This window comes from Mangifera indica, chromosome 16 (assembly GCF_011075055.1).
Source record: "Mangifera indica cultivar Alphonso chromosome 16, CATAS_Mindica_2.1, whole genome shotgun sequence".
In the NCBI taxonomy this organism is placed as follows: Eukaryota; Viridiplantae; Streptophyta; class Magnoliopsida; order Sapindales; family Anacardiaceae; genus Mangifera; species Mangifera indica.
The window spans coordinates 8,113,176-8,128,534 of NC_058152.1; the positions used below are offsets into that span (position 1 = coordinate 8,113,176).

A 15,359-nucleotide genomic window follows, 5' to 3' on the forward strand; every position below is an offset into this window, starting at 1 on the left:
ATTTTATGTAATAACTAATATACTTTTGGGATTACGGAGTTTTATTGACATAAATTCTTTATATGTAAAGTTTTAATTAGACGCGTTTCTCTAAGTACATATTCTATGTAGAGGTATGTATCTAGAGAGAGAAATGTTACAAGTGTGCATATTGGGTATTAAGGTTTAATGGTTTTGGTGTAATCGAGCTCTAGTTTGAATTTACTTTTGTCTAAAAAATTCAAATTCTAGCTAATAAACAGTAATTCTGATCAATGACAAATGATGAAAATGGACTCACAAATAACTCACTGACACAACCCAAGCTTTAATACCAAATTGATGTGCAATCATGTAAACATGAATGAGTATAAAAAAATCTATCATTAATCACATTCATTAACCATGCAAATTCACTGATTATCTCCTAAGCCTTCTCTCCCAACACAAACTCCATCATACCTCAATTAAAATATCATCAACACAAATGAACCAATAACAAACTACCATATATGACCATAACCAATGGTATTAACCTTGAAAATGAGCTAGTCAGGTATGCAAGTTGATGAGTTCTATTTAAAAACTTATGTGAATGTCAAAATCTAGAAATATTCATACAAATAAAACAATAAAATCTTTTGGTTTTACTAAAATGAATATAAAATCTATATATAAAAGCTAGTGGGAGTACAATAACAATTTTGACATTGCATATCTATATGATGATAAACATATCAAAATTAAATGTCATCTTTGTCATTGTTATAAGACTTAGGTAACCAAGTAATCGTTTTTAAATGAACTTAAACTAAGTAGTCCATCTCTTCACTTGATCTATTGTTGTAGATTATATAGACTACCAAATTTAAGTTATAGTGTTTATTACAGATGAACGTTGAAGGATTCAACAAATAAGAATAAAAAAGGATTCTTTTTTGTCATGATAATACATAATTTCTAGGATTATGTGTCTCTAAACATATAAATTGAGAGACAAAGATGGTTAGATTTCTATTAGCGTCAACAATTAGAATGATTATGAGTATCATGATATACACTCAATATTGATATCTTAATCTTTTAGAAATATCAACTACATCCAAATAGGCGTCATTGGACGATACACTAAGAAATTTCCTTGATTTTTTTAAATGGAATATGTATAATTCTTGAGGTTTTAAAGGATGAAGTCATTAAATGAGGAATAACAATATAAGATAAATCAGGTTAAAAATAATGAATATCAATTCTATGTTGAAAACTTAGTATAAAGCTTTCAAAATGCAAGGTCTTAAAAGACATTAGATTGTAAAATTGACTTCTAGCATTGTTGATTTGGTACTATTAGTACCAAACAGATGCTTCATAGAGTTATGGTGTCACTGAACAGTCTAATTGTATACTTTAACGATTTCACATTGACAAGAAGAAAGGTTAGTTAATTTTAAAAAACTGAATGAAGAGAGTGTATCAATAAATGCTCTATTGTAGTAGAAGCAATGATTGGCACATACAATCATTTAATGTTGTTTGCATAGAAAATTGATTATAGTGCAAATGGGAGATGGTTGAGATTGGTATCTTAGAGCCAATCCCCATGACAATACAAGTTCATTGATAAAAGTCGTATTGATAATTTACTGTGACATTCTTTATCTATAAAACATATTAATATATGTACAGACAAATATTCTAAGAATGGTTGAACCATGACGAGAGGATTAGTGCTCGACACCTAATCGTAAGAATCCTATGTGCATATTAGGTGTTTATTTTTAAAACATTCGTAACTCTGGTATTACCATGACTAAGGGCATAAATAATAGTGATAGAGTTATCATAGTATTAAACGACCTCATCGAAAGATAATGATACTTCTTACGTGTCAAACTTGTTTGCTGACAACTTGGTATAACCTATGAGTGCACATTGTAGACATGTTCACCAGACTAACCCACCAAGAGGATTTCATATAGATGGTTTCTCTAATGTTAATAGAATTTATCTTTTTAGTGAACAAAGATATATGTGATCTTTAGACTTGAGGTCACCAGACTGTCTTATGCAAGGATCGATATGGTTTGATACCAACCCAACATAATCTAATTAGAAGATTGCCTGAAAGGTTGTGATTGGCTATTTCGAGATTTATATGAAGGTTATTATGGATCAACAGATGATTCGTCACTTTCGAGCACAAAAGTTGATATCTCAATTAGGGCCCTTTGACAGATGGCAAAGACCAACTAAATCTATGGTCATAGTGGGATTGAGTTGATGCTCAATCCGATGTTATTTTTTGGTCGCTGATAGAAGTTAGTCTATATAACTCGAAGATCTTTGAGGGAGACATTTCATTTATATCTTAATCTCAAAAAGATATCATATGATGAAAGGATTAAATTGTATGAGTAACTTTATCACTGATAGGTTAAGAAGTCATATGTTAACACTTCACTAATCAGGTGGTCATAATGTCTTACTAGAGCCACTCTTAGTCTATGTCCAGATAGATGCCAGATTGAGGGCTCGATATAAATCTGGTTACTATTGACTTAGTGGAGAGCCTATAGGTCGCATACAAAAAAGGAGTTGAACAAACTCTAGAGACGTATTATTTTTTGAGATGAATTCAAATCGGATTTGATCTAAATTTTAGTTTGAGCATTTCGAGTCTTATAAAAGTTTTTAGACTTGAAATTATATTTTTGATGTTTAGAGACTAAAGTGAAATAATTATAAATGGTTAGGATTGTATATCAAGTTGGATTAAATCCAAACCAAATACATAATTCCATGTGAGCCACAACAATAAATGAGAGTTAAATAAAACAAATAAAATATAAATATATAATATAATAATATATTTATATAGACAATAGGTAGGGCCTACATGAGCACGTATGTGCACACACACACACACACACACATATATATGCCTTATGTGTGAAAATTGCTCATTGGAAATATATAGGGGTGCAGTTTGAGAGATTTTTCAAACCGAATTGAAGAAAACGATTTGAAATTTTTTCAAATCAAACTAAATCATTTTAAGTTTCAAACTATACCAAACCAAACTGAAAAAATACGGTTTGGTCTGGTTTAGATTACGATTTGAACTATAAGTATCAATATCCTAGAATATACGATACATATTGTATCCTACGATATGATACGATATAGATAAAAAATAATACGTATCATAAGATGTATCAAATTAATATGATACGATAAACATATCATACGATACAATAATCAAATTAATATGATACGATAAACATATCATACAATACAATATATATTGTATGATACAATAATATTACTTATATGAAATAATACATTTTTTTAGAGAAAATGATAATGCATTAACGGTGTATATGAAAATTTTTAAAATGTTAAGGGTGTTTGTGATATTTTTTAAAATGATGACGTGTCAATTATAATATTTTATTAGTAATTTATTATTTTAATTTTAAAAAGTATATCATACAATATGATATACGATATAGTAAATTAGGGTTTTGATATATGATACAATATATGATTCGACTACTATAGTTTAAATCTTTTAAAATTATTCATTTATATATGTATATATATATATATATCATTTAATAAAATTAATTGAATTATAGTTTTCTAAAACATAATATACGTACGTAAAATAAATATAATATATATAATATGTACAAAAAATAATAAAATAAATATGAAAAAAAATTATATATCTAATTTTTATTGAAATATTTTGTCACATATAAATATATATATATTATAAAAATATTATTTATGGTTTGGTTCAGTTTAAAAATCGTTCAAATTGTAAACAAACTGAAGAAAATAATTTGAAAAATTCTAATTCAATCTAAACTATTTTATAAACTAAATTAAATTAAATCATAATTTTAAATAATTTGATTTAATTTTATAATTTAAATCAAATTATACACGCTTTCAAAAATATATAAACAAAAGTGGCGCACTTCATATAAATTAATATTATTATTTCCCGTGCAAGGTATAAAATATAGCTCACATGGCTGGCCTAGCCGCCAAGGTGGAAAGAGGGCTGGCACTTTCTTCTCACAGCTTCAAGAGAGGAATATACTGCGCATATACTTCTCAAGCACGTCACGGATTGTGTGACAAAACAAAGCCCTTGCCACTGCATCTGTTTATATAATTATAAATTATTGCTGTCGTGGCTTTCATACAAGCCACATACCAACCCCATGATTCCAGCTGATCATTCAGCATAGTTTCGATGTTTCGTGCAAATGTAGAGGTTCAGTTCTACTTTTAATTTTGAGAATGATTTCACAATTTATCTTAATTAATAGAAGTTAAAAACTATCTCTATATATGTATATTTTTTAAATACCTTATAAATATTAATAACATATTTATAAATTAATTATCTTACAAGAGTAATCTAAAAAAGGTTTTTTATGATATATTTGTTGATTAATTAAAAAATTTTAATTATTATTCCGCACCAAAATACTGCAAATTCCTTACAATGGAGCACTTACATAATATTTAAAGGGAAATTAAAATTTTTACCTTTTTTTTTTTAGCAATACTATGTGTACCCACTTTGGATACACAAATGTATACATACTCATATATGTCATCATATGATTGGTTATTGTTTTATTTTTAATTTAAAATCATCCAATCATATGATGACACATATAAATGTGTACACATTTGTGTACCCAAAGTGGGTACACATAGTTTTATTGTTTTTTTTTTAACGTGTATACATTAGGGATGACAACGGGGAGAGACGGGGAGGAGATCTCAATCCCATCCCCGTCCCCGTCCCCATCCTCGTCCCTGTCCCTGTCCCCATAGGGGATATCAATCTCTATCCTCGACCCGTCCTCGCTACGGGGATAAAAATGATTTCCCATCCCCTCCTTACAAAGAAAAATCCTCGCTCCATCCCCGCGGAGAAAAATTCTCTCCCCGTACTCGCAAAAAAAAAATTCTTTTTCTTACCTTCTAAAACAATATAAATATATTAAATAATATAATTAAATAAAATTAAAATTAACCCAATATTTCAAATATCACAAATATAATATATTAACTACTTTAATATATACAATAAAAACCTAAATAAATTTGAAAAACATAAATAATTTAAAACTATAAAAAATACATTAGTATTTTAAATAAATATATTAATATAAAAGGAAGGAAGATGAGGGCGTGAAGGGGAAGGGGAAGGGGAAGGGAAGGGAAGGGAAGGGGTGGGGAGGGAACACATATATCCTCATCCCCGATTGTAAAGATTTTTTTCATCCCCGTCCTCTTCCCCATTTCTATCGGGGAATTCTCTCCCCGTTAGGGCCAGGAAGGGTCGGGGTCCCTAAAATCGGATCCAAATTGTCATCTCTAGTATACATATATACCACTCGTTCTAAAGCTTAAACAAAAATACCACAACAGTATTACATTTTTTTAAAATACCCTCATTAATATAACTCATGCAGAAAGAGAGAATACCATCGCTTTTTTTTTCTTAGTCTTCTAGTGAAGAAGGAATCTCTGTAGTATGGAAAAAAAATTTTTCAACAAAGAAGACATGTGATTGAATAATAAAACTTGTATGTTATGTGTTTTCTTTATGAACAATTGAAAATCAAATAATGTATGATAGATTCATGTCCATGAGTTCATATGAAATTTAATTTTGTTATGATTTCATATTGTTAGATTATTTAATACTATTATTTCATATTATTTTTATTATTTAAAATTATTATAATATTGTTTAATATTATATTAATGATTATAAAATACAAAAATTTAAATCTAAAAAATTTTCAGATGAAAAAAAGGTTGGCGTATGCCAACTCCCACTGGTTATATGTTTTTTGAATTCAGTTCTCTTCTATGCAGTGAGCCCATATAAATTAAAATATTGCAAATGAATTTAAAATTTTCAGTTCTCTTTTGTGCAGTGGACCCCACTGAATTTAAAGATTTATGGATTCTTCCTTATTTGCACCCCTAAGCCCACTGCAAAAATTTAGAAGTAAAATAGAGCGATTTTCAAATATTTTAACTTATATGGCCCATTGCATGAAAGAGTATTCAAAAAACATAAATTAGTGGGCGTTGGCATTAGTTGGCGTTAGCGCCAACCCATTTTTCGTTTGAAAATTTTTTAGATTAAAAATTTTGTATTTTATAATCATTAATACAATATTATAATAATTTTAAATAATAAAAATAATATAAAATAACAACATTAAATAATTTAACAATATGAAATTATAATAAAATTGAATTTCACATGAAGTCATGAATATGAATTTATCATACATTATTTGATTTTTAATTGTTCATAAAGAAAACACATAACATACTGACCTGAATGTGGATGATTTTACTGTGAAATCTTTATAACAAATATTAATTCTCTAAATAAATTTAGCAATTTTTATCTCTCTCACTAACTAAAAGACTGAAGAAAATGAGAGAGATAGTATTCTTTCTTTCTAGATAAGTTATATCAATAAGGATATTTTAGGAAAATAAAATACTGTTATGATATTTTTATTTAAGTTTTGAGATAAGTGGTATATTTGTATACATAATAAAAAAAGGGTAAAAATTTTAATTTTCCATATTTAAAAATATAGTACAATAAAATTTTAGGAAAAGTTCCTTGATTTATGCTTAGACGTCCAATATGTCATAAACCCATACTTGCATTAATTGGAGAGTAAACCAATGTCACTAACTATTCTTTAATTTAAGGAATGTTTTCTCATTAGTTTTATCAACTTGAATATTCATTTCTCTTATGATTGATATGTATCCAAATGAATAAAATGGACTTATTAGGATGCCCTTTTCATGAATAAAGTGGCCTAAGCTTGTTTGAGAGGGATTGAACTTGTCTTGGTCAAGTAGACACAATTGGGCCAAATCTTCATCTTATTAGGTTTTATTGCACCTTAGTTGATTTCCATGGAGGTTGAACAGTGTTGTTGGAGTTATATTCACATCATTTACCTAATTGTATATTAAAAAATATGTATATATAATATTATTTCTTTTCATTTTACATTTGTTAAGAATAGTAAAATAAAATTATTTTTAATTTTAAAAAATTATAAAAAGAAAGTTAAATGAAAAACTAATAGAGAATAATTTATAAAATAATATAACAGTCGATAATATTTTGTTTTGTTTTGATGGTAAGAATTTTTATTTTAAATTTGTAATTTTAGTTGTGATAATGATTTTAATTTTTTTATAAAGTCTATTTATTTTTATTTTATTGGCATTTTATTAAGTTGATCTTCAAAATCATAATTTTTTATTTTATTTTTATTTTTTGAAAGTAAGTATATTTAAAAGAAAAAAAAAAACCAAAACCTCAAATTAGAAAACAAAAATAACCAAAGCTCATCTTAGACTCAAGAGACCGAGGCCAGGACAACAAAAAACTGACAAGCATCTTGGACACAAAGTTACACTATATAACAAACTCCTAGGTTGCCATAATCAACAAAAATCTACCATTGTCTTCTCTTAAAAGTCTATCTATGTTCCTACAAAGAGCTCAAGAGGAGTAAGACACTAACCTATTCTTTCTGATAAGATAAATTAAGTTATACTGGATATTTTAGTTTCAAAGTATTAGTACAATAAGATTAGAGCTAGGGTTAGGTGTTTACTTTTTTAATTTAAAATAGGAATTTAAGTGATAAATCATAAAATTTGTGAGAGAGATGTAATTTGTTTGTATTTTAGAGGAATAAGTGATATTAATTATATAATATTTATTTAATTCATATACCGACAAAAATACATTTTAATTAACATGGAAAAATATCATTTTTTTCTATTTTAATGGTACAAACTTATTGATTGACATAGTTCAAATGGAAAATATTCATTTTCCATATATATATATATATATATATATATATATATATATATATTTGTATTAAGGAACATTGCTATGTCTTAATTATGAATTTCTAAGTTTTGCATAATACTATCTCGTCAAGGGCAAACCCAGAAATTGCGCTAATCTTTGAATCTTTAATAATATAAAAACTATTTAGTATTGAAATAGAAACATGCATAGACAAAAACAATTTTATCTTCTAGCTTTGGAAACATTCGATGCAGCCAATTAATAAAATAAAATAATTAACCAAAAATTTAAAAAAGAAAAAAAGCTTAAAATAGGTATTTTCTGGTTACCTGCCAACCACAGAGGAAAAAGTTTCCATTTGGGACGGGCAACCATCAAATGAAACTTCCTTCAACGCTTTTCTTCATCATCTTTTCATTACTGACTCTCTTCTTCACGAAATCAACTAAGCAAAACAATAATGAAACAAAACCAACATTAATGCATGCATGCATTTTGTTATTCTTCACGTCAAGAATGATAAAGATCCTAACAATGGTGGTTTAATTTAGAGGCACCCTTTAAAGGAATCGGAAAATTTTGGTGGTTTTCAGCCTTGTTTAAATTTCTTTCAGGTTCTTGCGTCGTGGTGGCAGAAAACTGAAGAGAAAACAGAAGCACGAAAAAGGAAAAGAGAAATCAAAATGAAAGAACAAGTGTCAACTGCGAATGTAACAGAAGAAACAATAGTATGTTATGCACCAAATATGATTACCACAAATGGAGTTTGGCAGGGAGATAATCCTTTGGATTACTCTCTTCCTCTCTTCATTTTGCAGTTGACACTAGTGGTCGTCACCACACGCGCTCTCGTTTTCGTTTTGAAACCTTTTCGCCAGCCTCGTGTGATCTCTGAGATTGTTGTAAGTAACTCATCATCTTCCATGTTTATTCGTATTAATGATCATGTCAGTGGGGGCATGAACCCCTACTCAGCCCTTGGTGTGGTGGCTTTCATCTCCCTTTATGAACATTGTCTTGAATGTAAAAAATTCTGTATTTTGTGTCTAATATTAGAAACTGATAGACAGCTGAGTACTTACAGGGAGGAGTAATATTGGGGCCATCAGTACTTGGAAGAAATCCCGAAATTTCCAATGCAATTTTCCCTTTAAGAAGTGTAATGGTGCTCGAGACAATGGCAAATGTTGGCCTTCTTTACTTTCTATTCCTGGTTGGACTAGAGATGGACATATCCGTGATCCGTCGCACAGGGAAAAAGTGCTTAGCCTTGGCTGCGGCCGGCATGATCTTGCCTTTCCTTATTGGTGTTGGCTTCTCATTCCTTGTGCACAATAAATCACAACACATGAGTCAAGGAAATTTCATACTTTTCGTTGGAGTCACCCTTTCTGTCACTGCTTTTCCCGTGCTGGCAACAATTCTTGCAGAGCTCAAACTTATCAACACAGAGCTTGGCAGGATTGCCCTGTCTTCAGCTCTTTTCAATGACATGAGTGCTTGGATTCTCTTAGCTTTCGCCATTGCCTTAGGAGAGAAGGAAAGTAATTCCTTGTCGTCCCTCTGGGTGATAATCTGCAGTGTAGCCTTTGTTATCTTCTGCATATTTATTGTTCGACCTCTCATCTCCTGGATGATTTGGAGAACCCCAGAGGGTGAAGCCTTCAGTGAATTCTACATATGTCTCATTCTCACCGGGGTTATGGTAGCAGGTTTCATCACAGATGCCATTGGAACACACTCTGTTTTTGGAGCTTTTGTATTTGGTTTGGTGATTCCAAATGGACCACTCGGACTTACTCTCATAGAAAAGCTCGAGGATTTCGTCTCAGGGCTTCTTCTCCCTCTCTTCTTTGCTATGAGCGGACTCAAGACTGATATTGTAGCCATCAAAGGAACTTTTACCTGGGGAATTCTGTTGCTTGTGACAATTCTAGCTTCTGCTGGTAAAATTTTCGGTACTGTCATTGTTGCACTCATTTACCAGATGCCAATTCATGAAGGAGTTACTCTTGGCTTGCTTATGAATACGAAAGGATTAATAGAAATGATTGTCCTCAATGTTGGCAAGGACCAGAAGGTACTTCAAACCAACCAATCGATTTTCTGTGTATATTTGCAATGATACTGGTAAAGTAAAATTGTTTGCAGGTGTTAGACGAGTCGTCATTTGCGAGCATGGTTGTTGTAGCCATCATTATGACAGCAGTAATCACACCAATTGTAACAATAATTTACAAGCCAGCAAGGAGAGTTTTACCGTACCAACAACGAACAATCCAAAGATCAAAACCAGATTCAGAATTGAGGCTACTGGTGTGTATTAATACTCCTCGAAATGTCCCAACAATAATCAACCTTCTTGAAGCATCTTACCCAAAAAAAAGATCCCCAATATGCGTCTATGTGCTTCATCTTGTTGAACTTACTGGTCGTGCGTCTGCCATGCTCATAGTGCACAACAACAGGAAATCTGGTAGGCCAGCCCTGAATCGAACACAAGCTCAATCAGACCACATAATCAGTGCCTTCGAGAACTATGAGCAGCATGCAGCTTGTGTATCTGTTCATCCCCTAACAGCCATTTCCCCTTACTCCACTATGCATGAAGATATCTGCAGCTTGGCAGAGGACAAACGTGTAGCCCTCATAATCATTCCCTTCCACATGCACCAGACAGTTGATGGAGCAATGGAAGCCACTAACCCAGCATTTCGTATGGTCAATCAGAATCTACAAGCAAATGCACCTTGCTCGGTTGGGATTCTCGTTGACAGAGGCTTAAACGGGTCTACAAGGTTGGCTGCAAATCAAGTGTCTCATCAAATTGCAGTGCTCTACTTTGGTGGCCCAGATGACAGAGAGGCACTAGCATATGCATGGAGAATGTCCGAGCATCCAGGAATTAGTCTTACCGTGATGAGATTTATTCCAGGAGAAGATACAGTTGATCCAGTAGCACAGCCTAGTTTTGATCCAACCAACAATGACAGGGAGAAGAAACTTGATGTAGAGTTTATAAACGACTTCAGGATGAAGAATGTAAATGATGAATCAATTGTTTATACAGAGAAGGTGGCCAACAATGGGGAGGAGACAGTGGCAGCAATAAGAGCAATGGACACAGTTCATGACTTGTTCATAGTAGGGAGAGGACAAGGAATGAGCTCACCATTAACGGCTGGTCTTACCGACTGGAGTGAGTGCCCAGAGCTTGGTGCAATTGGGGATTTGCTTGCATCATCTGACTTTTCAGCAACAGTGTCAGTGCTGGTTGTGCAACAGTATGCAGGGATAGGACCACAGAATGAGGGAATGGGAACACCTGACAGCCCGAGTCAGGCGGACAACATATTCAGCAATGTAGACTCATCAACTTTCAGAGGGCAACCCATGTTTAACAAACCACATTAAGTAGTAGTGTCAGTAGTGCTGACTCTTATGCAACTTAAGCTTGGAAAGTTTACCAATTCTGTGTGATTCAAGTGTACACTTTTGTTAGAAAAAGTTGGAACCAATTACTAAACTTCCTTTTTAATGTACATTTCTAACTCCTTCATAGCAAAACATTATATGAGTAACTAGTCGATCTAAAGGATTTGGAACAGTATCTATGTTCTGCTTTTGGCTTGCTAATAACTGTCTCTCAAACTTCGATTGAATTTTGACAAGTAATTAAAAGAGCTACATACTGGCAAATAACTCTTCGTAATTGAAAACCATGTCAATGCTCACGAGTAGTGAAAACAGCTAAGGTGCTAATTGTTGAGTTTTTTTAACAATAAATCAGATCAAACTTTATACTGATTCTAACATAAATGACGCATAGAATGTCATGACATGATACCGTTAGACATTTTTTTATGTGCTCTAATATTAATTATTATTTTGATTTAATAAAACCAGATAATTGAATAGTTTAATATTAATTTGCAGTTAAACAGTGATGAACCCATAAATAATATTTAGAAGGGCAAGGTTAGAATAATATAAATAAATTTCAAATTAATATAAATACAAGTATTTGTATTAATAAAACAATAATTAACTAATACATTTATAATTGTCTTCAGCATGATTTCCTCATTTGAAAAGTGTTATATAATGACTTCATTATAAATACTATCAAATACATCTTTCTCTATGCACACAACTACTCTATCATTCAACCATTGATCACTTATTCTATTTCACAAAAGATTTTTTACAAGATTCATTGCTAAAAATGGTCTCTTTATATCAATAGTGGCAACTGGTAAAATCAAAACTAATTTCATTAACAAATAAATTAATGGAAACACTTTATCCTTCTCAGTTTCAATTGTCAATCTTGCAAGATCCCTTGCTTAAGAATAAGAAAGAGGAATCTCATGTAAATACCATGGAATAAGGTTTGATCCTATTCATGGGGATTCCGTAAATATTCCATTCCAAAAATAGAAAGTTCGAAACAATTGGGATTTTTTTGGAGATTGGATGCAATTACTAATTCATGATCTGGCATGTACAAAATGAAAACTTCATTCTCGATTCTACGAGAATTTTTATGAAAGCCTTTCATTTGCTTCTCTTCGATGGAAGTTTTATTTTCCTAGAATGTATCCTACTTTTTGGCCTAATTCTTCTTCTGATGATCGATTCAACCTCTGATCAAAAAGATATACCTTGGTTCTATTTCATCTCTTCAACAAGTTTAGTAATGAGCATAACGACTCTATTGTTCTGATGGAGAGAAGAACCTATGATTAGCTTTTCGGGAAATTTCCAAACAAACAATTTCAACGAAATCTTTCAATTTCTTATTTTACTATGTTCAACTCTATGTATTCCTTTATCTGTGGAGTACATTGAATGTACATAAATGGCTATAACAGAGTTTCTATTATTCGTATTAACAGCTACTCTAGGAGGGATGTTTTTATGCGGTGCTAACGATTTAATAACTATCTTTGTAGCTCCAGAATGTTTTAGTTTATGCTCCTACCTATTATTTGGATATACCAAGAAAGACGTACGGTCTAATGAGGCTACTATGAAATATTTACTCATGGATGGGGCAAGCTCTTCTATTCTAGTTCATGGTTTCTCTTGGCTATATGGTTCATCCGGGGGAGAGATCGACATTAGAACTTACATCTAAAATATAAACATTAAGTTGAAAATCAAGTGTCATGAGTTCTAAGTCACAAAAATCTTTTGCATAAAGTTCAACAAGACACATCAATTTGGACATAAGCATGTCAAACAAATAGGTAATTTCATATTTACCTCATTGAAACAATTATTTAACTTTTGAAGTTGCATATCAAGCACACTATAAAAGACTTTAATACAATAATAGTTCACGTTTGTGATACTTTGACTCTTATATTGTGATCATTCTTAAATAAAATATTTATTATCCATATTTGAAACGTCAATATCATAATTGATACAAAAAGAATACACTTTGTGTAATAAATTCTTTCATCTATTATTTCTCATTACCTGTAAAGTTTGCTTACATGTTAATTCATAGCATTTATAATATCATGAGTTGCCATATATTATATGGGTTTGAAAAGTTCGCTTTTATTAGCCAACAATTTAGACATTAAAATTTGAGCAAGATAAAGAGTAAATATTTTATAGACAAATCGGACAAAAAATTGCCAAGGACTATTGAAAGATTCCTTAATAAAATATTAAAAATTGGTTGAAAGTTTCCCTAATTAAATTTTATCTTGGTCAAGGAAGGCCCCAGTGGGCAGTGGCAGACATATGGTAGAAACTACAAAGGTCAATACTTTGAAAAAAAAAAAAAAAAGAAGACTTTTTTATAATTTCTATAATAAATTATCTATAAACAAAACAACGTAATATCAATATGGGAAATCTATTAAGTTCTAATCTAGCAAAATTGCAAGAATTCAGCAGAAGTAAAGAAATAAAGATGAGATATATCTTTTGAGAAACAACTCAATGAATAAGGTTATCCTATTTTTGTTGGTGTTATTAAATGAATAATTAAACATTAATTTTAAACGAAAATGGAAAGGAAAAGTTGGATTAGTTGTAGAGAAAATAGTGAGAAACTAAAAAGCAGATGTCCTATTTTGGCTGTGTTTAGTATAACTGAAAAGGTATTTGAATATAAAATTGTAAATTATAATATATAAAAATAGGGGTATAATTGTAAATTCATCAAAACCTAAAGTTTTTACAAAAAGCCCTTTCTTGACCGCTATGCATTTCGCCACTGCAGATTACTTAAGGGGGCATTTGGTTTTTGTATTTATAGATTACTTTGATAATCTATCTTTTATTCTCTTGTTTAGTTTATTAGTAATAAAAGATTATATTAATCTTCTATTACCAATGTTGACGTGATAGGTAATATAGATGGTAATCTGATTACCATCTTCACCTTAAGTATTTAAAAATTATCAAGATAATTTTGATTTTATTATAATTATATTATTATTTATTAATTTTTTGAGACAAAAATAAATTCATTTTTAATTAATATGACAAATAATATAAAAATATTTAAAAATAATTATATTCAAGGGTATTTAAGTAAAATAATTTACTAGTAATATTTTATTATTTTTAACCAAACATAATAATTATTTATGTCTATCAAATTTTATCAAACATAGTAATTATTTATACCTAATAATCTTCTAAGTAATCTATCTTCAAGGTAATATTTCTATTTTGATAATAAAACATTACACAAATCAAACGCCCCTTAAAAGTTATGATCTAAGTGGACAGTATAAATGTAGATTTTGAGGTATATTGGAGCTTGATAGGGGGTAAATTAATTTACTTATAAATCGGTTAAATCTTTGCACTAAAGCCTGATGTAAAATAATTGTAATATAGTTTACCTCATTGAAAACTGTTATTTAAGGAAGTTTTTAGAGTAAGAGACCAAATCACATCAAAAGATAATATTGACATCAATCTAGATATTCTTATACATCAATCCAAATAATCTTATAATCTTAAATTTTAAATCAGTATTTTATAACTTATATATAAACCTTATGAAATTAGGGTGAATTTATTTTGTTCAGTTACTAGATATTTATATTGTGGATGTATTAGAAAAAATCCAACGCGTTTTTCTTCAGACCACACTAGCAATCAAGCGTATAAAAGCTCAACTTTAAAATCCACTAACAATGAATTACCTGGAGGAAGGATCACGCTTCGTATCATATTACACTTTGGCAAGTTACACGCGGAAAATCTGGTGTAGCTTTGGCTTGACAAGTGGCAAAACTACAAAAGATTTTACTCTTTATTTTACTTTAATTAGACTAATGTTCATCAGTCTTATAGAATAATTGTTTTGGAACTTATAAATTTTAATAATACACGGCCTAGACGCCTGTTACGTGCAGATTTCTACATAAGGATTGCTCGAGCACAACTCATATACGTTCTTATTAGATAATATTAAGAGTTTCTCACAGATTAA

At 30.4% G+C, this 15,359-nt stretch overlaps 1 protein-coding gene across 1 annotated transcript; it reads left to right on the forward strand.

The window, feature by feature from the left end:
• Positions 1–8,571: 8,571 nt before the first annotated feature.
• LOC123198485 (cation/H(+) antiporter 15-like) lies at positions 8,572–11,394 on the forward strand. Its single transcript, XM_044613169.1, has 3 exons — positions 8,572–8,790; positions 8,973–9,968; positions 10,040–11,394. The coding sequence occupies exons 1-3, from the start codon at positions 8,572–8,574 to the stop codon at positions 11,300–11,302; spliced, it is 2,478 nt and encodes an 825-aa protein (XP_044469104.1). The 3' UTR covers positions 11,303–11,394.
• The last annotated feature ends 3,965 nt before the right edge of the window (positions 11,395–15,359 follow it).